The 22,061-nt window shown below is 43.6% G+C and overlaps 2 protein-coding genes across 4 annotated transcripts in view; both read left to right on the forward strand.

The window, feature by feature from the left end:
• The window catches only part of LOC123758022 (E3 ubiquitin-protein ligase Arkadia), a 70,952-nt gene that overhangs the window by 40,289 nt on the left and 8,602 nt on the right, over positions 1-22,061 (forward strand). For 2 of the 3 annotated variants that reach the window (XM_045742173.2, XM_045742172.2), the window contains 3 exons: positions 3,323-3,406; positions 9,215-9,482; positions 9,778-9,921. In XM_045742173.2, coding sequence (XP_045598129.1) covers positions 3,323-3,406; positions 9,215-9,482; positions 9,778-9,921 — 496 coding nt within the window. The remainder of the gene's footprint in view (positions 1-3,322; positions 3,407-9,214; positions 9,483-9,777; positions 9,922-22,061) is intronic. The other variant, XM_045742174.2, reaches the window with a different exon arrangement.
• Positions 5,536-9,200, forward strand: LOC138372955 (uncharacterized). Its single transcript, XM_069338885.1, has one exon. It carries the CDS (start codon positions 7,548-7,550, stop codon positions 8,541-8,543), a length of 996 nt encoding a protein of 331 aa, XP_069194986.1. The 5' UTR covers positions 5,536-7,547; the 3' UTR covers positions 8,544-9,200.

The raw sequence follows: 22,061 nt of genomic DNA on the forward strand, positions 1-22,061 counted from the left end.
GTTTCCACACTGCAGTCTACACAAAGGAAACAAACATAGGAATGTGCCTAAATGCCAACAGCGACTGCCCTGACAGGTACAAGAGGAGTGTTGTTAACGCATACGTCGACCGTGCTCTCAGCCACAGCTCAGAATGGAAGCAAGTCGACGAAGAACTCTGTAGGGTAAGGCAGGTTCTAGTCAATAACGGCTTCTCCAATGGTTTCATCGAAGACATCATAAGAAGGAAAGTGAAAAGCCATGCAACCTCCGAAGAGACAACTAACACAACACCTATACCCCCTATTAGACTATTTTACAGGAACTTCTTTTCCACAGCTCATAAAACAGAGGAAAGGGTCCTGAAAGATATTGTTAATAGAAACGTTATCCCTACAGACAAAAATCAGAGGATACAACTGACGATTTACTATAAAACCAGAAAAACGGCCAGCCTACTCATGAGAAACTCTCCAGACACGAAACAGAACGCTTTAAAAGAGACTAACGTCGTCTATGCCTTCAAATGCCCACTTGGGGACTGTAAGCTCCAAAAAACCCAGTATATAGGCAAGACAACAACATCTCTTTCTAGGCGTTTAACGATGCATAAACAACAGGGCTCCATTAAGGAACATATAATCTCTTCCCATAACCAAACCATCGCCAGAGAAATCCTAGTAAACAACACAGAAATCATCGATAGATACAGCGATAGCAGGCGGCTTGACGTTTGCGAGGCACTACACATCAAGAAGTCAACACCAGCAATCAACAGCCAATTATTGCACAACTATATTCTACCCACCTCAAGACTCCGCTCCAATATAGAAGCATCAAGAAATATGGACCAATAGGCTTTCTACAAACACTTCTATTCAATATCCATTGTTTCGTGTTCTGTCTTGTGTTGATACTTTTAATACCCTATTAATATCCTCTAATGCCACATCATCCTTCCCACCTCACTCAAATGTAATGCCACATCACCCTTCCCACCTCACTCAAATGTAGATATAAAATCAGGGAAATGCAAGTTCTAATCAGTTGTGTATTTGTGAAGTCTTTGAAAATGTAATAAGTTTTACGAAACGCGCCCGTGTCGCGTCAGACTAGAAATAAAAATGAATTTTGGAGAAGTGATTTTTGATTTACCTCCAACAGTGAAGCATAATGTACGAAAGATTGAGAAAATTCGTGTTAGAATTATTAATCTTACTTTTTCGGTCATATTTAATAAAATATGTCTACAGGAAAGACTGCTACCAAAATATACATATATATATATATATATATATATATATATATATATATATATATATATATATATATATATATATATATATATATATATATATATATATATATATATATATATATATATATATATATATATATATATATATATATATATATATATATATATATATATATATATATATATATATATATATATATATATATATATATATATAAAATCACCCCCATAAGAATTTGAACCAACGCAAGACAGGCAGGGGCTCCATGCACCTTAGCATGTCCAGTACTTTCACCACTAGGCCACAACGACTGTTAAAAGAATTGGAAGTCGTAAGACCCTTAACCCAATTCCCATCAGCACTTGGTGACCTTTTTGGGCACAGATATTTCTTCAAATCACCTCTCATGCAGGGGCTACATGTGTAACATTTGTGCGAAGATGCTTGAATGATCCCCAAGCCAATTTGCAACCGAAAACTTCTCACCCCTGAAGGATTTGAACTGGATACCTACTGATAAGCTAAGGTGCATGGAGCCCTAGCTGTCTGGGTTTGAATCCTTCAGGGGTTGGGAGTTTTCAGTTGCATATTGGCTTGGTGACCATTCAAGCATTTTTGCAGTTGTGTTACTCATGTGACCCCCCCAAGTGCAAGGTAATTCAATAAAATATCTTCTCTAAAATTGATGTGTGTTGAAATATCACCCTACCATTAACATTAAAGTTTAGAAAAGTAAAATACTGTACATTGCACCCTCCATTTTATGAAAATATTTTTGCTAGTGGAATAAATTTCCACCAAATCAAATGAGGCAGTTGAACCTGATGGGGTTTCAATCCTTTTTTTTTTTCCTGTGTGTTCACCATGATGTAGAAATTTTAAAATGTTTAGCAGTTAAAGAGTTACAATTTGGGCCCATCCTAGAGTATTGCATCTCTTTTCTGTGGGTTATACCAGGTAGAGAGTTCAGCCATTCCTGTGATTTGTGGTTCAGAGAGAAAATGGTCAATGTGGAATTAGTCTTTTTGACAAATTTTAGGGATTTTCTCATTGCCGCTGAAGCATTGCAGAAGCTGTATCAGAAAGCCAGGTTAATTGTTTTATCTTCTAATACTAAAATATTTGGTGCATGTCCCTTCATCATTAAATCTGTTGTGTTCCCTCAGGAAACACTGCACTCTTCTGTCTATTGCACGCCACTAGAAAATTAAGAAACAACACTTTTTGAAGGGCTGAGTTCCAAAACACCAAGGAGCTAAATCAATTCATTTTATATTTACAACCTTTTAGTATCCATGCATTAAAACTTGTGCTAGAACTTAATGATCACTCCTCTTATAGAATATTCAACATATCCTCCAAAAATTATAATGCTTATAGCAACTATTGATCAAGTGTAAAAAATGGACTGTTTCACCCCCCAAAAAGAGTTTACATTTTGTTATTGTAATAGTGCAAATGGCATTCCAAAAAGTGTAACAGTAACTGTACAACCTAATCTAATCTCATTGGCTTAAATAAGCAATCCTAGGCCTAAAATAGGCCATCTTAGGTCTAATTTATTACATGTGTGCACTATTCTAGGTATAGGAAAGATTTTATTTAGTCGTTGCCTTCTTTCTTGTGCCCTCTATAAAATTAATACAGTAGTACAAATCAGGAATGTCTTTTAGGGTGCAGCAATTAATTTTTTTTTCTTTTTAGGTTGATCAGGAGTTGCTGTTAGTACTATTCTTTTTGATTTGACAAGTTGAAATATTTTGAATAATACCAAGTGTTGTAGGCACCCTCCCATTGACCAATTTTAAAGGGGGGAAGCAACCCCCCCCCCCCCCCACCCCATCTCTTAATTTCATGAAATACTCCATTCTCAATTTCTATATTCCACCCCATCATGACTTCTATTAAACTCAAGACTACACATCATTTATATATCATTTGCAGTTTTTCTCTTTAATTACAAAATTACACATTCATATCAGGTGGAAAAAAATTATCCCTTGCATTCTCTGTAAACAACCTCCACATTCATATTTTCTGAAAGCTGTTTTATAATATCTTTGTTTTTTCTTTTCTTTTTTAAGAACCTTGTTTGCCCTGGGAACTCCCCTCCAAGGGGGTGGCCACGACAGAGACGCCTCCAGGCAGCCCTGTCCAAACATGATCTGGTCTGTTCTATGCCCCTTATGCCATCGTGATACCTATCCCTTATGTAATCCTCTGTTTTCCTTTCCCATGAAGTAGGCTGGTTATTCATCATATACACTCGTGTGTAACCTTTTATACAGGCTACCGTTGGTAATTGTCTTCATTGTCTAAACCATTAGTTTATCTCTTGAGCCACTTGGCACACTCTGCCATCCCCAACACATCTTTGGCACACTCTGCCATCCCCAACACATCTTTGGCATTCTCTGCCATCCCCAACACATCTTTGGCATTCTCTGCCATCCCAACACATCTTTGACATTCTCTGCCATCCCCAACACATCTTTGGCATTCTCTGCCATCCCCAACACATCTTTGGCATTCTCTGCCATCCCCAACACATCTTTGGCATTCTCTGCCATCCCCAACACATCTTTGGCATTCTCTGCCATCCCCAACACATCTTTGACATTCTCTGCCATCCCCAACACATCTTTGGCATTCTCTGCCATCCCCAACACATCTTTGGCATTCTCTGCCATCCCCAACACATCTTTGGCATTCTCTGCCATCCCCAACACATCTTTGGCATTCTCTGCCATCCCCAACTTTTTGCGCCTATTCTCCAGGAGGCAGTTTCTGTGTTTTTATGCCTCATGGCTTGTGTGTCTACAGGCCGTCCTTGCTCTTTCTCTTGACTCCCCTTTGGCCCAAGCTTTTCAGTCTTTGACTCCATTTTGTCCGTTGTTTTTTCGGATGCCATTGTGACTCGGTGTTTGACGGCGGCGTCTTCCAGTTGTCGTCCTATTTCTGATTTGTTGGTGGTCCGGGGAGGGGGGGGGGATTTTCTCAGTACTGTATTCCCGGAGGGGTCGGGCCAGGGTTTAGGTGTCTAGTTCAAGGTGGGCCCATGGTGCCAGATTCTGTGCTGGTGTTTCCTCTGGGGCCTTCTTCGTCTGGCCGGGGACGCTTCGGCCCTTTTACGGATCGCCCCATTGCGGGGCAATGGGAAGGGGGAGGCTGGCTCTGTTTGCCCATGCTTGGTCCCACGATTTGTGGGCATTTCAGGTGGTCTCGCCCAGCCTTTGGTAGTGTTGGGCGGCTCCTTTTCATCCTCCGGGGTGTTCGGGACTGGTGAGGCAGGCTTTCTCCGAATGGTTGTGTTGGGTCATCTTGGAGTGGGTACGCTTGGGCGTGGTCGAAACATCCTCATCCCTCGAGTGGGTTTCTCGCTTGTTCCCAGTTCCGAAAAGGGACTATGCGGATCTTTGGTTCATTCTGGACTTGTCCCATCTAAACTGTTGGATTCCTTGCCCCTACTTTCGGGGTCCGTATTCACCTGGAGTCCAGGGATTGGTCAAGTTTCGTGTTGGGGCATCAGGCTTACCGCTTTCGTTGCCTTCCATTCGGGCTGAATCTGCTCCTTTGGTCCTGGTGGTCGTTTTGTTCGTTTGCAGCCATCTCCTTCTTTTCTGGCGAAGAATGAGACAGCGGGTTTCCGTAGTGGTCTGTAGGGTATTGATGCTAGGTCAGGCCAGGGGTACATCGTTTTGTGTCCGGTTACAGCTCTCTGCCGTTATCTGCGGACCTCAGGTTCTCTGTCCGGGGACGCGTTTTGGGTAGATCTTGTGTCCCACATTCCCTGTTCCAGGGCTCGGGGCCTTTCAGGTTGTCTGCAGGGTTATCAAGTCTAGCCAGCCTGAAGTCTACCCTCGGGCTCATGATGTGCGCAAGTTTGCAGCTCTTGCTGTGGGTTTTAGTAATGTGTCCTAGGCTGACATTTGGGCGCGGAGGTTTTGGAGGTCGAACAGGGTCCTGGGTCCTTGGCCGTCGGGTGCAAGTAGTTGTCCTGTCTTCGTCATGAGGCACGCTGTGCTGCCCCATTATGGGTAAATCCCCCTTTTTCCTTCTGTGTGGGTATACATATACTGTGGCTGCTTGGAGCTGTAGGGGCTCCTCCCCCAAAAAAACAGCGTTGAATGTAATGAAACATCCATTTTCTGGGCTGAGCCCTGGAGGTTCCTCGATACCCTCCCTCCCTCTGGTCGGTGCTTTTGTTGTCAGTCTCCAAACTGCCAGTCAGCGCTTGGTCGCCCGGGAAGGGGGGGGGGGTCGCTAATGAGTAGGTGCGCTGGTTGAGTGGTTGTTTGCTTGTTTGTTGCTTTTTTTTGGGGGGGGGGAGTTTTTGGGCTCTATTCATTCTTGGGGTTGCAATGTTCTACCAGTTGGGGATTGTGATACAGTAGTCCTCCTACCATTCTGGGTGATACCCCCGGTCAATGGTAGACATGACTAGACTCACAAAGTGGAGTGTTTCATAAGCCATTGCTCCTTTCACCTCTGAGGGAACCAGGTCCTGGCTCGTAGTTCGTGGTAGGCACAAAACTCCAATTAACTGATGCTCTAGACTAATATAGTGGATATCAGTCCATTAGCTTCAGGAAGCCTTTGGGGGCTCAACCCAGAAAATGGCGTTTCATTACATTCAACACTGTTTTTCTGCGTATCTCCAGAGTTTCATGTTTGAGTGATGCTGATCATAGGTCTTTCACTTGAACCTCTTCCATTATTTCATATTGCCTTTCATTTTGTCTGTTCATGCTGTTTTAAGTAAACAGCATTCACCACTTTTCTCACTTATCTTTCAAAATCCATTAGTTGTCTTGTACTTGTATTTGCATTTTAACTTCTATTGCTTCACGGATAAAACTTGATCACTGTCGAGAGCTTTTTGTTCATCTCTGCCATCAATACCGAGTCATCCATAAAAGTATGAGTTAGAGGGGGAGCTGCGTCCTTCCGTCAAAGCAGGGGGATGCATCCATCCATCAAAGCACAGATGACCGCGGCCATCTGTCAAAGCAGGGACTGCATCCTTCTATCCAGCTTCAGCTTGGCTCTTGTATGGAGGGGACTGCATCCTTATGTCCAGCTTCAGCTTGGCTCTTGTATACTTAATCACTTTTTGTCTCTGAAAGTTCCTTATGTATACTGTACAGTATATGTGGAAAAAACCATAGGAACATTGTATACCTAATTCTCTTAACACCAATCTTCACATGTCTCCCCTTCAATTTTAACATGTTGTTCTCTTATAAACATAATGTCTTTGTGAATAATACTGTAACTCCATTTCTAACCCATAGATTTCCTATGCCTTCCTTAGGTCATTTGAATATTTTCTTTATCATAGGCATTTTCTGGTCCATGAATACTGTACAACTTCTTTGCTTTATTTTCCAATATTCTCTTTGTTTACTTTTCTGTGGTCACCTTCCTTGTTTATGTTGTTACTTTTCTTATCCTCAATTGTTTTGACTCTGTCATACACCTTTCTTGTATGCTCAGGAAAGTAATTCTGTGTTTTCTGCTCTTGCTAACATTATAGTTGAGCAAGGATCTATTTTCACTTCAATCCAGTCATCTGGTAATCTTTACTGTCCCCTGTTATGATCTCTGCCTTTATTCCATTACTCCTGTGCTTTCCTGACTTTAACCTGATGTCTATTACCTCCACTTTTGATAAGTCTAGATTGACACTTTCTTACTGATACATTATATTTCCATGCGTAATATTACTGTATCTAAAGTGCCAACTTTTTATCATCTGATGGTACACTCTAAAATATTCTTTCCTTCCTCCTGAAGTTCCTCATTTCTTATAGATAAGACTTATTGTGACTTATTTTGTCACTTCCCATTAATTACATTCTTCGTATACTGTACAACTGTATTTTCCATGGTCGTCCTTATCAGTAATTTTCCTAAATTGTCTTTGGTGTTTTATATTTAACAAATCTTTCTAGTCTTATGTTACAACCTTCATATGCTCCTTTATATCTCTCCCTTTTGAATTATTTCTTTGTAGATCCTATATGCTTCTTGTGTATCTTTACTGCACCCTCTGTAGTTATTCCTTACTTGCTGATACCATCTTTATTTACTTGTCGTATAGAGCCTTTACTGTTCTCGTTGCGCCTCCTTTGGTCAATGACTGAAGGTTTTATATATCACTCTAGTCAGTAATGCTGTTTTAAAAATATCTTGATGCTTCCCTTGCCTGTTCTCTTAACTCCTCTTTTTGCTACCTCATGCAGTTGATGTCACAATTGCATGACTGAAAATTAGACACCTAATCCACAAATCTCAAACAAATTTGAGATGTTTTGGTCCATCCTGGACCTTATTAAGTTCCATTACATGGTAACGATCCAGGATGGACTGAAATGTCATCAATTTTATTATTTTCAAGTTTGTAGGTTGGGTGTCTTGCTACCCTCATCTCTCTCCAATTTCCATGGTTTATTACTCCACTTGGTCTTCTACACTGTCACTAGTAATGTGGCAGCTGCCTCCAACCCCTACACTGTCACTAGTAATGTGGCAGCTGCCTCCAACCTCTACACTGTCACTAGTAATGCGGCAGCTGCCTCCAACCTCTACACTGTCACTAGTAATGTGGCAGCTGCCTCCAACCTCTACACTGTCACTAGTAATGTGGCAGCTGCCTCCAACCTCTACACTGTCACTAGTAATGCGGCAGCTGCCTCCAACCTCTACACTGTCACTAGTAATGTGGCAGCTGCCTCCAACCTCTACACTGTCACTAGTAATGCGGCAGCTGCCTCCAACCTCTACACTGTCACTAGTAATGCGGCAGCTGCCTCCAACCTCTACACTGTCACTAGTAATGTGGCAGCTGCCTCCAACCTCTACACTGTCACTAGTAATGTGGCAGCTGCCTCCAACCTCTACACTGTCACTAGTAATGTGGCAGCTGCCCCTAACCTCTACACTGTCACTAGTAATGTGGCAGCTGCCTCCAACCTCTACACTGTCACTAGTAATGCGGCAGCTGCCTCCAACCTCTACACTGTCACTAGTAATGTGGCAGCTGCCTCCATCCTCTACACTGTCACTAGTAATGCGGCAGCTGCCTCCAACCTCTACACTGTCACTAATAATGTGGCAGCTGCCTCCATTCTCTACACTGTCACTAGTAATGTGGCAGCTGCCTCCATCCTCTACACTGTCACTAGTAATGTGGCAGCTGCCTCCATCCTCTACACTGTCACTAGTAATGTGGCAGCTGCCTCCATCCTCTACACTGTCACTAGTAATGTGGCAGCTGCCTCCAATCTGTGCTTTAATCTTTAGTGTGATCAGAATGAACATAATCATGTGAATTTAGTAGCTCTTCCCTACTACATTGTACTGTGCATTCACTGTCTCCTTCTTGCTCCTGTCCGTGACATGATTCAATAGTGATTTCTGTTTACTTTCATAATACTGTATGTACTAGGGAGATTTTTTCATGAGGATGCTACATTGTGGAAGAGCAAAATTAAAGAATAATGAGGCTTAAGCAAGATAATGTTAAAATAGAGGATGATGAATAGGGGGACAAAGGGGTACCAATAATGTAGAGAAACACCGGTTAGAGAGTTGAACGTTTTCATGATATTTTGTAAGTTTGAAATGTAAATAAAATCTACTCTCTGTGTGATGTTTTTCAATATTAAAGAAGAGTGCTGATAGAAAGATTCAAAGATACTACACTTACATACAGTATATGTAGGTTAGAGATGTTGAACTAAATGTAAGGGAGGCTGAATTCAAGACGTAGTTATTGGAGTATGTTAAATATTTGCACATGATGCATTTTGTCATGATTTGTGGCTGCTGTTTGGTGATCATGGATGAACCCAAAAGTGTTTTAGTAAATAGTTATCTATATCTAATAAATATCAGGTTACTGTAGTTTTGTTTCAAGAAAGATTAAATAAAGGATAATTTTACAATTCTAATTTCTGTTTAACTTTTGACAGCGAGGGCGGTGGCCTGTATGGGCACATGTATGGTGCTGTACCGCCTGCCCACATGTCCATGCCTGCAGCTGCCGCTGCTGCTGCAGCTGCAGCAGCGGCAGCAGCTGCAGCAGCAGCCGCAGCAGGAGACCCAAGACACTTACCAATGCCAGGTCCTGGCTTGCATATAAACATTGGAGGGGGTTCCCAGTTACCATTAGACCTCTCCTTACCCCCCACTCTCACGCCTGAACTGCCTCCTCCACCTAGACTCACCTACATACCTCAGGTATGTCATATAGTAAAAGTTTTATCGTGTAGCAACTCTGTAATGCTTTAACAGGTTTGTTATGTATTGCTATAATAGTTTTATGTAATAACTGTACATAATACTGTAATAGTTTTGTCATGTAGTAGCTGTTGCTTTGGCTTTAACCACATGAAAAATAATTATTGTATATACATCTATAATATTTTATGGGATTATGGCATAACTTAATAAAACTTAGTGTGTACTGTATTCTTTCAATAATTTGTTTACTGCTACATATTTAAAGCATTATTTTATATTTTATTTCTTTTAGCTTCCATTATTCCAACGAGGTTCTGCATTTCCTCGGTTGGAAGATTACATGCGTGTAGTTGACCATCGGCGCCTTCCTGTAGTTACCCGTGGAGCAACACAGAACACAATAGAACGCAACACGTTCCCTCACAAATACAAGAAGGTAAGACTAAGACTGCACGTACCTCCAGAACATGTACTCTGAAGCAACATTTGTAAAATTTGTGATTTTTTTTTTCACTTAGGCCACTCTATTTGGCCTGTCACTTAGAAATATGTAGAAATTAAGCATTGAATGTAAAAAAATACCCTTTTCCTGGAAGGCCACATTAGGCCCTTCTCTGGTGCATTGACTTTGATACCACGAAGATGAGTACAAAACTACTAGGCCTATGGACTGAGACAAGCCTACCAAATGTCTGGTGTGCTCATTGGGGCTAGAGGAGCATGGGGATCTGAGATCAACCCAAACCCAAGTAAGACTCCCCAGAAAGTACAGGCAAAGCAAACCAATCTACATATCTCTGTTATTGGTAGAAAGACTTGAACCATCCTTGGAGGACAAGATGAGAGAGAGTTACAGGAATGAAAATGGACGAGGACAACCAGTGAGAAGGTCTGGGAACCAGAGCTAAACCAGCCATCTAGGGGCCAGCAGAATGATGCATCTTGCAATAGTCTTCAATTTTTCCAACACAGGAGCTGGGTTGGAGGAAACAGGCAAGGGAAATCCCATAGCATAAGTAAGCACATCAAAATGGCAACAAACCCCCATTAAAATACACATAAGATTAGGGCATCTTTTTCCAATCCAGAACTCTCAAACAAGAGAAATAAGACCATTACTATTAAAGTTTATGATAGCCTGTTTGCCAACCAGGAGAATCCAGGACCTCATAACATAAACCAGAAAACAGCCGTAAAGTGTATTCAGAATTCATTTCTGAAGTAATGTCTTAGTTCCTGAGTAAAAACTCAAGCATATCATGCTGTACCATGTAGGCCAAAAGGTGGGACTGATGAAACTTACAGAGTGGAGACAAATCCAGATCACAGACAGATCTGGGACTGCACCTTAGCGGTAGTGGAGGCAGCATCCTGCTGAAATTGTGATGACGAATAAGGGGTAAAATTTGGAAGGAGCAGCCCCCCAGGTTTTGGCTCTAACACCCAATCTGAGTCAAATGGTACTTGTTACACAACTTCCTGCAACCCCCAAACCCCTAGAACACAAGTCTATACTAGTACTCGAGGAGGAGGAGAGAGGTGGAGAGTAGTCGAGTTGTATATTGAAACCTCCTAACCAATGAAGAGTAAATTTTGTATAGCCCCACAAACACAAAGAATGAAACCTAGAGAGACTGGGCTCCATGAATAGATCCTAACTTGTATACTTGTAACTAATGTAACCTTGGAGTCCTTTGTTTTTTATAGGACCTGCTTTATCATGTTATATATGACAGCACCCCGGTGCACAGAAAAATTATTCATAACTTTTTTTGTATATATATTGTTAAATTCCCTTCCCTGAACACAAGCATAAAAAAATAATAAAAATGACTTACTTTGGGTGTAGTGATGTGGAGAAGATGAGCTGTGACATCACAGATTGGTGGTCACCTGTGACAACGACTCTCAGAGCTGGTTGTGCGGGCGATTCATCATTCATGACATGACACAAATGTATTTCTGTTCATTTTGTCAATGTATTTAGATTGCTTTCTTTACTGTGGGGAAGCCCTGTCGGTTCCTTGGAACTATTGGACTGATATTGCCTAATATTAGTATGGGGCTTCAATCATATGGAGTTGTCATGCCTACCAGGGACCACTAGCCAGAACATAGTCCCCTCAGAGAGGCACAGGGAGGAATGGCCTATGAAACTCATGTATGAAAGTGTTCATGTATGCCATCAATTGGGATTGAGTACCCACAAAGGTAGGTCCTTTAAAACAGACCCCTCCTGGTAGAAAAATTGCAACCCGAGAAAGAACAGACACTAGAAAGCCCTCCCCTCCCCCCCCCCCCCCTTCCCAAAGAAAAACAAGTTAACAAGCAACGCATTCCACCGCTCATTTCGGACCCCCCCTTCCCTTTCCCCCGGGAGAGGGGGAGAGGGGGATCCCAGCCCACTGAGCCTGCAGCCGAACCGTCAGATTGTCGGCTGCGGCTAAACGGGGTGTAAGTCTGCTCTGGTCTTGGTTGCCTGATTGACTTTGCCCTGCTGGTGTTCCTGCTGTGCATTGGAGGTGGCCAAGAGTTTGTACCAAGGGCTGCATGCACTTCGAGGTTCCTTCCCGAAGTTCCCTGTGAGTACATCCCTTGGGGTTCAGAGTTATCTTCTCTGGGTCCTTCGGGTCCCCATTCCCATAGAGGTAGAGGCTACCTGACTTTCTGCCTCGCCTTTGGGGTCAGCTTAGGTCTCGGTACTTTCGTTTGGCCCTGGGTAGAGAGTGGCTTGTTGCTGGTTGGGGCGCACTGTGCTGCCCTGTTTGCATAATTGCAGCAGCCGTACCACTTTCTGGTCCCCTGGGTTGTGGTGCTTCCTCGGGGTTCTCTTTCATACTTTTACTTTTCTTTTTGCCTGTTGGGAGGCTGCCAAGATTCCTATTATGAGATTCCTAGGTTCAGTAGGGTAGTCCTCCTCTGGACCTCCGAGGTTGCTCGCCTCACGGGCCAGTTTGCCCGCCTCACGGGCCAGTTTGCCCGGATACATACCAGGGGTTACAACCGTCTTTGGCGGCACTAGTGCCTGGGCTTCCGGTAGGGTTACATCCCCTTGCAAGCCCTGGAAAACCCCATCGAGGCTTGGTTGACTGTTGGATGTGTCCTCCAAGTTCCATCTCACCTCGTGCAAGTTTGCAGGTTGTTCATTGCCCCCTGTCTCAGGGTGACAATCACCTGTTTTGCCTTCGTCAGGCTGCTTGTTGAGTCGCAGACACCATTTAACCCAGAGTCATGCGGGGTCTTGTTCCCTGCTTGCTCTCCCGTTACCCATTCTTCATCGTGATATCTTAGGGGTCAAGCTGCTATCGCGTTGCATTGTAGGTTTAGGTGGTTGCAACGTGCTGGGTTGGTTGCCCGCTCGAATGCCCCAGGGCTGCCCCATTTTGGTTAGGATCTGGCCTTAGGGGTATTGATCGCTATGGCCTTAGTTCTGTCCGCGCCCTCGAGTCCTCTTGTTGGCGTAGTTCGCCCTGCTGCTTTTTCCCCCTGCTCCCGGCTCCCAAATGTCTGAGGGTTTCGGGGTCAGGGCTGGGTTTAGTTGGGATGAGACTTGGGCGGCCCTGGGGGACTGCCCCGTTCGATGTGGAGACGGAAGTCTTTGAGTCTTCCTCCCACCGAGGCTTCTGGGTCTACCCAGCGGGCCCCCTTTCTTTGAGGCTTTTTTTTTCTCTTGGACTCTGCCTTTTCTTCAAGGGTGTAGAGCGTGGAGGTAGGTTCTGCCAATGAGCCTCTCTTGTGGTTTCAGGGCTTGGGGTGGAGCCCATTTGGTGTGCTTGGGCTCCACTTCGCTCCTGCTTGGGCCTTTGTGCTTTTGAGCAGGGGTATTGGTGCATGGGAGGGGGTTTTCATTCCCTCTTTTCCTTCGGCTTTGGTTTTGCCATACAGTATTTGCCGTCGTGTTCTGCGTTTTTGGTAGCTTCCCGGTCTGCAGTGGCGTTGTTTACTTTGGAGGCCATTATTGCTTTCCTGTTTGCTTGCCTGGCACTCAGGGCATTGCTCAGTGTTGTGTTTACTTTTCGGGACTAGGTGTGGGGGTCTGTTGGTGCATGTTTTTAATGTGTTTTCACACTCTGGGCCTCCCAGATGTCTCTGTCACTCCCTCTTGTCTGCCTTTCTCTGTTGAATTTTGTCTACACGGCCTGGAATACGGAGGTATGTGGCTTTCTGGGGTTTTCCCATTTTTGGCTGCTGCCTGCATCGGCTTTTCAAGCCGTTCCCCCCCCCCCTCTCTCTCTCTTTTTCTTGGGGGTGGATGGGTGCTCCATGTGTGTTATGGCTTTCTGCTGTTCTGGTGTTGCCCTTGCCTCTTCCCTGCCTCTTGCATTCTTGTCTTCCTTCTCTGCCACTGGACATGTGTTTCTCCATGTCTCTGGGGCTCCTGAGGGTGCACATTATTTGTTTCTATCTTTTTTTTCTTTTGGCCACCACCCTTGCCATATGTTGTGTTTCTGTGTCCCCTTGGTGAGAGGCTAGGGTTGCTGCTTGTCTGTTTTGTCTTACATTTTGTGTTCTTGGCCGGGGTGGGTTGACCTGGTGTTTATCCTCCCCTGTTGCATCTGTTTCCCTGCGGTGCGTGGTTCTGTTTTTCCACGCCTTGGGGGAGGTTTTCTTCCCAGGTTAAGGGCTTGACCCTCCTCACACCATTTTCATGCTCGTGTGTGTAATTACCTAAGTGTAGGTAATTACCTAAGTTTCTAGGATGAGAGCTACGCTCATGGTGTCCTGTCTTCCCAGCCCTCTTTGTCATATAACGCTTTGAAACTACTGACAGTTTTGGCCTCTACCACCACCTTACCTAACTAGCTCCAACCGTCTACTACTCTGTTTGCAAAAGTGAATTTTCTTTTATTTCTTTGGCATCTTTGTTTAGTTAGTTTAAATCTATGACCTCTTGTTCTTGAAGTTCCAGGTCTCAGGAAATCTTCCCTATAAATTTTATCAATTTCCGCTACTATTTTGTACGTAGTGATCATATCACCCCTTTTTCTTCTCTCTTCTAGTTTTGGCATATTTAATGCCTCTAACCTCTCCTCGTAGCTCTTGCCCTTCAGTTCTGAAAGCCACTTAGTAGCATGTCTTTGCACCTTTTCCAGTTTGTTGATGTGCTTCTTAACCCTTAAACAGCGCAAATCATACATATATGATTTGAGTAACTGTCACAAAATGGCAGAAATCATATATACAGTGGCACCTCGACATACGATTGCCCCTACTTACAATAATTTCGAGTTACGATGTAAATTTCATCGAAAAATGTGACTCAACATCCGATGGTGTCGTCGACTTCCGATATTTGTTGGTACACGTTCGGGTCGACCGAGCGCGTGGTTCCCGGTCACGCAGCCGACCTGCCTCAGTTTACTACAGCTGCCCGCTTAGTGACGATCGCGCCTATAAGAAATTCCGCTTTTGTGGTGATTTTTTGCATTTTGAACATTAAAGTAATTATTATATATCATGCCATGAGTCCCAGGAAAGTCAGTGGTAAGGTTCAACATATGAAAACCCATGTAAGGATGACCATAGAGCAGAAACAAGAGTACAGAATGTCTCCTCCTCAACAATTAAGAAAATGTGTGCAGCATGGGAAGAATTGCAAAGCTTTGCTGAAACGACTCGCCCAAATCAAGCTGCAGTAGGCCGTTGCCTTAACCTATTCAATGACGCTGGGATGCATCATTACAGACAAATGTTAAAACGAAGGGAAAAAACAAATGTCTCATGACAAATTTGTAGTGAGACAAACAAGCACTGAACCACAACCAGGTCCTAGTGGTATTCAGGCAAAACGTAGGAGAGAGAGAGAGTACCCCAGAGAAAACATCACTGCCTGGTGTGATAATGGAAGGGGACTCCCCTTCCAAACAGTAACAACTCTCCTCCTTCCTCCTCATCACCATCTTCCATACGCCATCAAGAGCCCTCCATAAAGGTAAGATAAACTTTGGTACTGTATTGTAGTTAGAAAAAAAACATTGTATTCAGTATAAAATGGATTTGTATGTTAATATTTTGGAGGGTGGGGAACGGATTAATTCAATTCCTTTTATTTCTTATGGGAAAAATCGCTTCGACGATATTTCGACTTACGATATTTCTACGATCCGTCTCTGGGAACGGATTAGCATTGTAAGTCGAGGCCCCATTGTATATGATTTGCGTATTTAAAATAGTTTAAATAGTCCTACACATACATAGAGCTCACATCTGCTTCCTCAGACCACCAGTAACCATCCCCATCTTGAAAAAAAATCCAGAGTCCCTCACTTTTCTTCAATGGCCTTTGTAAGAAAATGATGACCATTGCTTGGCAACATCACCATCCAGTGTCTGAATGTTTAGGGCAGCCACAGAGGAGACACTAAACTTTTAGCAACAGCACATGAGTGATTACCATGTATATATTTGAGGCAAAATGTGTGCAATATGCAATTTTAATATTTAGGCTTGAAACATATTTATACATGTATTATTATGAATAAGTATGTGGGGGTGTCTATATCTTTACTTGTATATCCATACATACTTATATTTTCAAAGTTTTACATAATAGACAGTAACTTTGACACACAAATACAACCTGTTAGCATGAAAAAACTAAATAAATAAATTGAGAAACAATGAAAATAAATCAACAAAATTATTCCTATGCGGCACCTCAACTAAAACTATGCCACTTCTCCAGGCCACTACAGCTAAACCACAAGAGCTACACACTTTTTATTTGGATTTTTGTGCTTCCTCAAGGCTAATTAACAATGTCATAAGAAAAAAGAATCTTTTCAGAACAATTTTTTTTCTTGAGCGCCCTGGGAATGTTTGCTATTTAACAGTTAGCGGTTTAAGGGTTAAGATATGGGCACCATAAAACCGCTGCATATTCCAGCTTTGGTTTAACAAAAGTCGTTAACAATTTCTTTAGTATTTTGCCATCCATGTATTTAAAAGCAATTCTGAAGTTAGAAAGGCATAGGCTCCTCGCACAATGTTCTTAATTAATTAATTTAATGTGATCCTCAGGTGATAGTTTCCTATCTAGAACCACCCCTAGATCTCTTTCTTTATCAGACTTCTTTAAAGATTTCTCACATAATTTATAGGTTCTGTGGGGTCTATGTTCTCCTATTCCACATTCCATAACATGGCATTTCTTTGAAGGGCATGACAATCATCTAAGTTTCTTATCTTCCCTATTATCTTAGCATCATCAGCAAACATGTTCATATAGTTCTGTATTCCTCTGGTAGATCGTTTATGTAGATAACGAACATTACTGGTGCAAGAACTGAACCCTGTGGTACTCCACTTGTGACATTTCTCCAGTCCGATACACTTCCTCTTATTGCTGCCCTCATTTTTCTATCAGTCAGAAATTTTTTGATCCATGTTAGCAGCATACCCCTCACTACATACACCTGTCACCCCTCCAATGTGTTTCAGTTTCCAGAACAACCTCTTATGTGGAACTCTGTCGAAAGCCTTTTTTAGGTCCAGATAGATGCAGTCAACCCAAAATCTCTGCGGCTCGTTCATAGAAATTGAGTAAATTTGTTACACAGGATCTTCCAGATCGAAAACCGCACTGATGCTCTGATATTACAGTATATCGTTTGTCTCCAGGTGTTCTACCCATTTAGTTTTAATTATTTTTTCCAATATTTTGAATATTACACTTGTCAACGATACAGGTCTATAATTGAGGGGGTCTTCCATCCCTTGCTGCCACTTTTGTAGATTGGAACTATGTTAGCCTTTTTCCACGCGTCTGCTACGACTCCTGTACACAGGGATGCCTGAAAAATCAGGTGAAGTGGAATGCTGAGCTCAGGTGCACATTCTCTCAGAACCCATGGTGAAACTCCATTTGGGTCAACTGCTTTGTTCTTAATTTGCTCCTTGAGCATATTTTCCACTTCGTCTCTAGACACTTCTATGTGCTCTATGTTGTTCTCTGGAATTCGTATTGTGTCTGGTTCCCTGAAGATTTCATTTTGTACAAATACACTTTGGAACTTTTCGCTTAATGTTTCACACATTTTCTTTTCATTTTCCGTTAATCTGTTTCCCATTTTCAACCTCTGAATATTATCCTTTACCTGCAATTTGTTGTTTATGAATTTGTAGAATAGGCCTGATTCTGTTTCACATTTGTCCTCTGTCCCTTTTTCAAAATTTCCTTTCTGCCTCTCTCCTTACTGCTGTGTAGTTATTTCTTGCATGTTTCTGTACTGGATTCTCCGGCTTCATGTTTGTCTTCTTTACCGCCTGCTTCTTGCGTCCTATCCAGTCTCTTCCCTTAGGGATTTCTGGGTGGTGGTCTTGTCCCTCAGTCTTGTGTTTCCTGACTGAGGTTTCTAGTTTTCTATTCTGGTGGGGCATCTGTTTTTTTCCTGGTGTCCTTACCCGTTCTGCCCAACCGGCTCCCAAACCTCCGTACTTTGTCCGTGTTGGCAGTGGGACTCGTTTCCTGCATTCTTCTGTGATATGCTGCTATGACCTGTAAATGATATACTATAAAAAGTATATTGGAAACAAACTAATCCGGGGTTCGTTTCCGTGTGCCCTTGAGTTCTCAAATTCGTCCTAAGGAGGTTTTCATCCCCTTGGCTTCCCCTTTTGGGGGTTGGGAGGCTCTTGACTCGTGCCTTTTGTGAGACCCGGTTTTTGTTTGGGTTTGCTTTCTCTTATGCTAATCTGGTTGCGATCCTCCGTTCCAGTGTTTTTCTGGCTGGCTGCCTGCTTGATGACCGGCTGGTGTGGGCTCCCAGCCAGTCGACGGCTCTGCTTGGCCAGGTTCTGGTTTTTCCCTGCTTGCCAGGTTCGGGTTCCTGGTCAGTTGGTGGGAGTCCCAGTTGTTTCTGTCCCATTTTTGAACCTGGCTGTGCTTTGGTGGGATTCTTGGATGGCATCCGTGTCGCTTCCTCCTGTGGCATTGCTCTGGCTGCAATTCCTATGCCGATTATTCTTGAGGAGAGTCCCGGGTCACCCAGCGGTTGCGGCTGTGTGGAAGTTGAGCTTTGCCAGGCTAGTTTCCCCCATTTGTTCAAGTTTGGCCTCGGTGTCTGTTCTGGTTCCTTGGGGCCGTCCCTTCCGCTGCTCTTGCAATCACTGGGCTCGTCCTCCAGGTGCCTTGTGTCGGTTACTGCGTCTCCAGCTTCCTCGCTCTGTGTGTTCGCGGATGCCTCGTCTCACGGCTGGGGTTTTGTGCACTGTGCTCCCTGAGCCTCCCAGGGGCGGTGGGCTCTAGCGTTCCATCGAGCTCTCAGCATGATGCAGGTGTTTGCAGCGGTGTATCTTATGCTGCAACGAATTTGGCTTGCTAGAGGCTTTCCAATCCACCCCATTTGGCCTTTGCCCCGGTGGTTCCTTGCCGGACCACGGCAGGTCTCTTCACTCCTTGGCTTTTTGGGGCTCTTTTGCTGTGGTCTCGGGGTTTTGCACTCTCTGCGGTTCCCTTCTGGGGTGCCTTGTCTTGTCGCCTTGGGTCGGCAGTTGCAGCCATTGTCTCGTCTTCGTTATGAGTTGTGCAGTGCAGCCGCCTCCCAGGTACGTCACTTTTTTTTCTACTCTTTGGGTAGTTAGCTCTAGGAGGGAGCCAATAGGGCTTCCCATCATAAAACCAGCGTTGAATGTAATGTAACACCATTTTCTGGGTAGAGCCCCAGAGGCTCCCTGGCACCCTCCCTCCCCCCCAGTGGGCAGGTTTTGTTTCCGTTTTTCAGCCTCCAAACTGACGGTCTGGCTTCCAGCTCGGTTGGCTGGGACCCCCTCTTCCCCTCCTGGGGGGCGGGGGGAATGGCATGTTGTGTTGCTTGTTAGCTTTTTTTCTTTGGGTGAGTTTCTAGCCTCTTTCCTGTCTCAGGTTGCAATATTTCTACCAGGAAGGGTCTGTTTTGAAGCACCTACCTTTCTGGGTGCTCAACCCCAGTCTAGGGCGGTCGGCCGAACGGACAGCACAGCACACTGGACTTGTGATCCTGTGGTCCCGGGTTCGATCCTGGGTGCGGGCAAGAAACAATGGGCAGAGTTTCTTTCACCCTATGCCCCTGTTACCTAGCAGTAAAATAGGTACCTGGGTGTTAGTCAGCTGTCACGGGCTGCTTCCTGGAGGTGGAGGCCTGGTCGAGGACCGGGCCACGGGAACACTAAAGCCCCGAAATCATCTCAAGATAACCTCAAGATAGGGCAGACATGGACACTTTCATACATAAGAGTTTCATAGGCTATTGCACCCTGCGCCTCTCTGAGGGGACCATGTTCTGGCTAGTGGTCCCCGTTAGGCATGACAACTCCATCAGACTGAAGCTCCCCGTACTAATATTAGCTAATATCAGTCCAATAACTCTAGAGAGCCGATGGAGCTCTACCCAGAAAATGGCATTTCATTACATTCAACACTGTTTTTTTTTCTTGTGTACATGGATCATATTTACAATATGTACACAGTAGAATGTTCATAATGTTTAAAGGAACATGTCACTAATGTATCCACTAAAAATGTTTATTGTCACAATATTACTTATTCAATTTTCATTTTATTTTCAAAGTTTACACTATTACATACTGTTCTTTACTGTATTATGCACTTGGTACTTCACGGGTGTGAGATAATCACTGAAGCAGTTAATAGTGCTCAGTCAATGGCAGCTTTGCACTCCATACACCAGGTACACATGCAGATTTTTGCTTCCTGTGTCTTTGTTGTGTGTGCGTGCAAACAATTCAAGCACATTTTCTTTTTGTCGTCTGTTTTTGTACTATACTGTAAACCATCTTTGTAACCCAGTCTGTTGGGAAATGCTTGAGGCATTGTTGACACAAACTCTCGTCACAGCACTACCTTCCTGGCCAAACTTCACAAGTAATTGTGACAAGAGAGCAAGACTTGTACAAGTATATGGATTGATAGTTTCTTGCCTGATGTCACCAAATACATGTTTAAACAGTTCAGTAATGTTACGTCCATAAGATGAAAAAACTATTTCTTGGTCCACTTTACAGTTTATAATCTTTAAACTTTTCGCTCACATCACTGAACACTTTTCTAACTTTCCAGAGTCTATTGTTTTAATCCATATTATCATTGTTTTCAAAGTGTAGGCACCTTAGAAGTAGCAGGAACTATGACATGTACCTTGCAACAACTGGGGGGTTGGTTCAACAGTCTTTGTTCCAATAGTCCTGGATGACTTGTTTTGCAGCATGTTTCATCATCATACACAGTGCAAGAAACATATACATTTCACCAATGCTTGTGTCTTTCCAACATTGTCATACGTAAAGCTGGTAATATGCCAGATGCAATGAGTTGCATTGTGTAACGGTTTGTTTCTTCAACAAGATGCTGCATAAACGGAATAAAAAATACGCCACAAAATAATACATTTCTCTCGTATCATCGCAAGTACAAGGAAAAATTTCTGTGACACTTAACATCTGTATCATCAAATGTTGGTATTTCTGGTGTAAATGCATCACAATCTTCCCACACGAGTCCAGCCATGTTGCTTGTACTGGCTCCACCATCGTGAGCGCCAACGTACCTGCTCCGTTTACTTCAATTAAAACTCTGTTGGCCAAGAGATGAAGCTCTTCTATGTTGCATGGGCCCCACCACGAACAGCTGAAGTGGAGTCAACACTGTTTTCAGCGTCCCCATAGCTAGGGACACACCGGCGCTTGCCAGAGTATACGACTGAAATGGCGAATCTTTGCCTGGTAACACCACCACAAAAGCTGCTAAAATTAGGATTATCTGTGCTACGTGTACCTGAACCACTGTCACTGAACCTAAAAAAAGCCTCGTCTCCAAGATAATCACAGCATTCGGGAATGTCAGATGGCACAGGTGGTGGTGATAATGGGAGTAGCGTTGACCTGGCACGGTACAACTGGGGGGTGAGATGGCCGTACTCTACACACTCATTGTATCGTCATCAGTGTCTGTATCACTCGTATCTGATACTTTGCTTTAGGTCTTTATCAGACTTTTGGTTGTCAACATCACCAGTGCAGTCCTCTTCAAACAATATGTTCTGTATGTCGTATTCAGGGAGTGGTTTTTCAACCACGCAACCCATGGGAGTCGGGGAGCTAGATGGGTATGTGATGGCAATAGTTGCTTACTCGAGAATGACCCAACTGTCAGCCATCAGGCATGCTGGGAATTTGTTTTCAAACTAGTGGATGCTCACTTTAGGCCTCAGGCCTCCATCTGCTACCCAACCTACCATGCTACCATGCACACGTTTTGAATCTTACGATATACCCACAAGCACCTAAAGGTGTTATGCACACCACAGATTGATTGTGCAGTGCAGGGGGGTTAAAATCTACTGGAGATGGACTGATTTCCATTAGCAGTATCTCAGGAACTGGAGAGACCCAATGCTGAAGACATTTAGCAGCTTTTCTCAGAGACAGAGACAGAGAGAGAGGAAGCATAAATGGATGACATCTGAATACACTTTGACCCTGTTCCAATGGGGCAAATACAATCTGTCCTAATAGAACGTCACATTTTGATGTATACTTTATCTAAGGCCAAAAATTATCGTACTAGAAAATGGTAGCTGC

The sequence above is a fragment of the Procambarus clarkii genome, chromosome 40, assembly GCF_040958095.1.
Source record: "Procambarus clarkii isolate CNS0578487 chromosome 40, FALCON_Pclarkii_2.0, whole genome shotgun sequence".
NCBI classification, from domain to species: domain Eukaryota; kingdom Metazoa; phylum Arthropoda; class Malacostraca; order Decapoda; family Cambaridae; genus Procambarus; species Procambarus clarkii.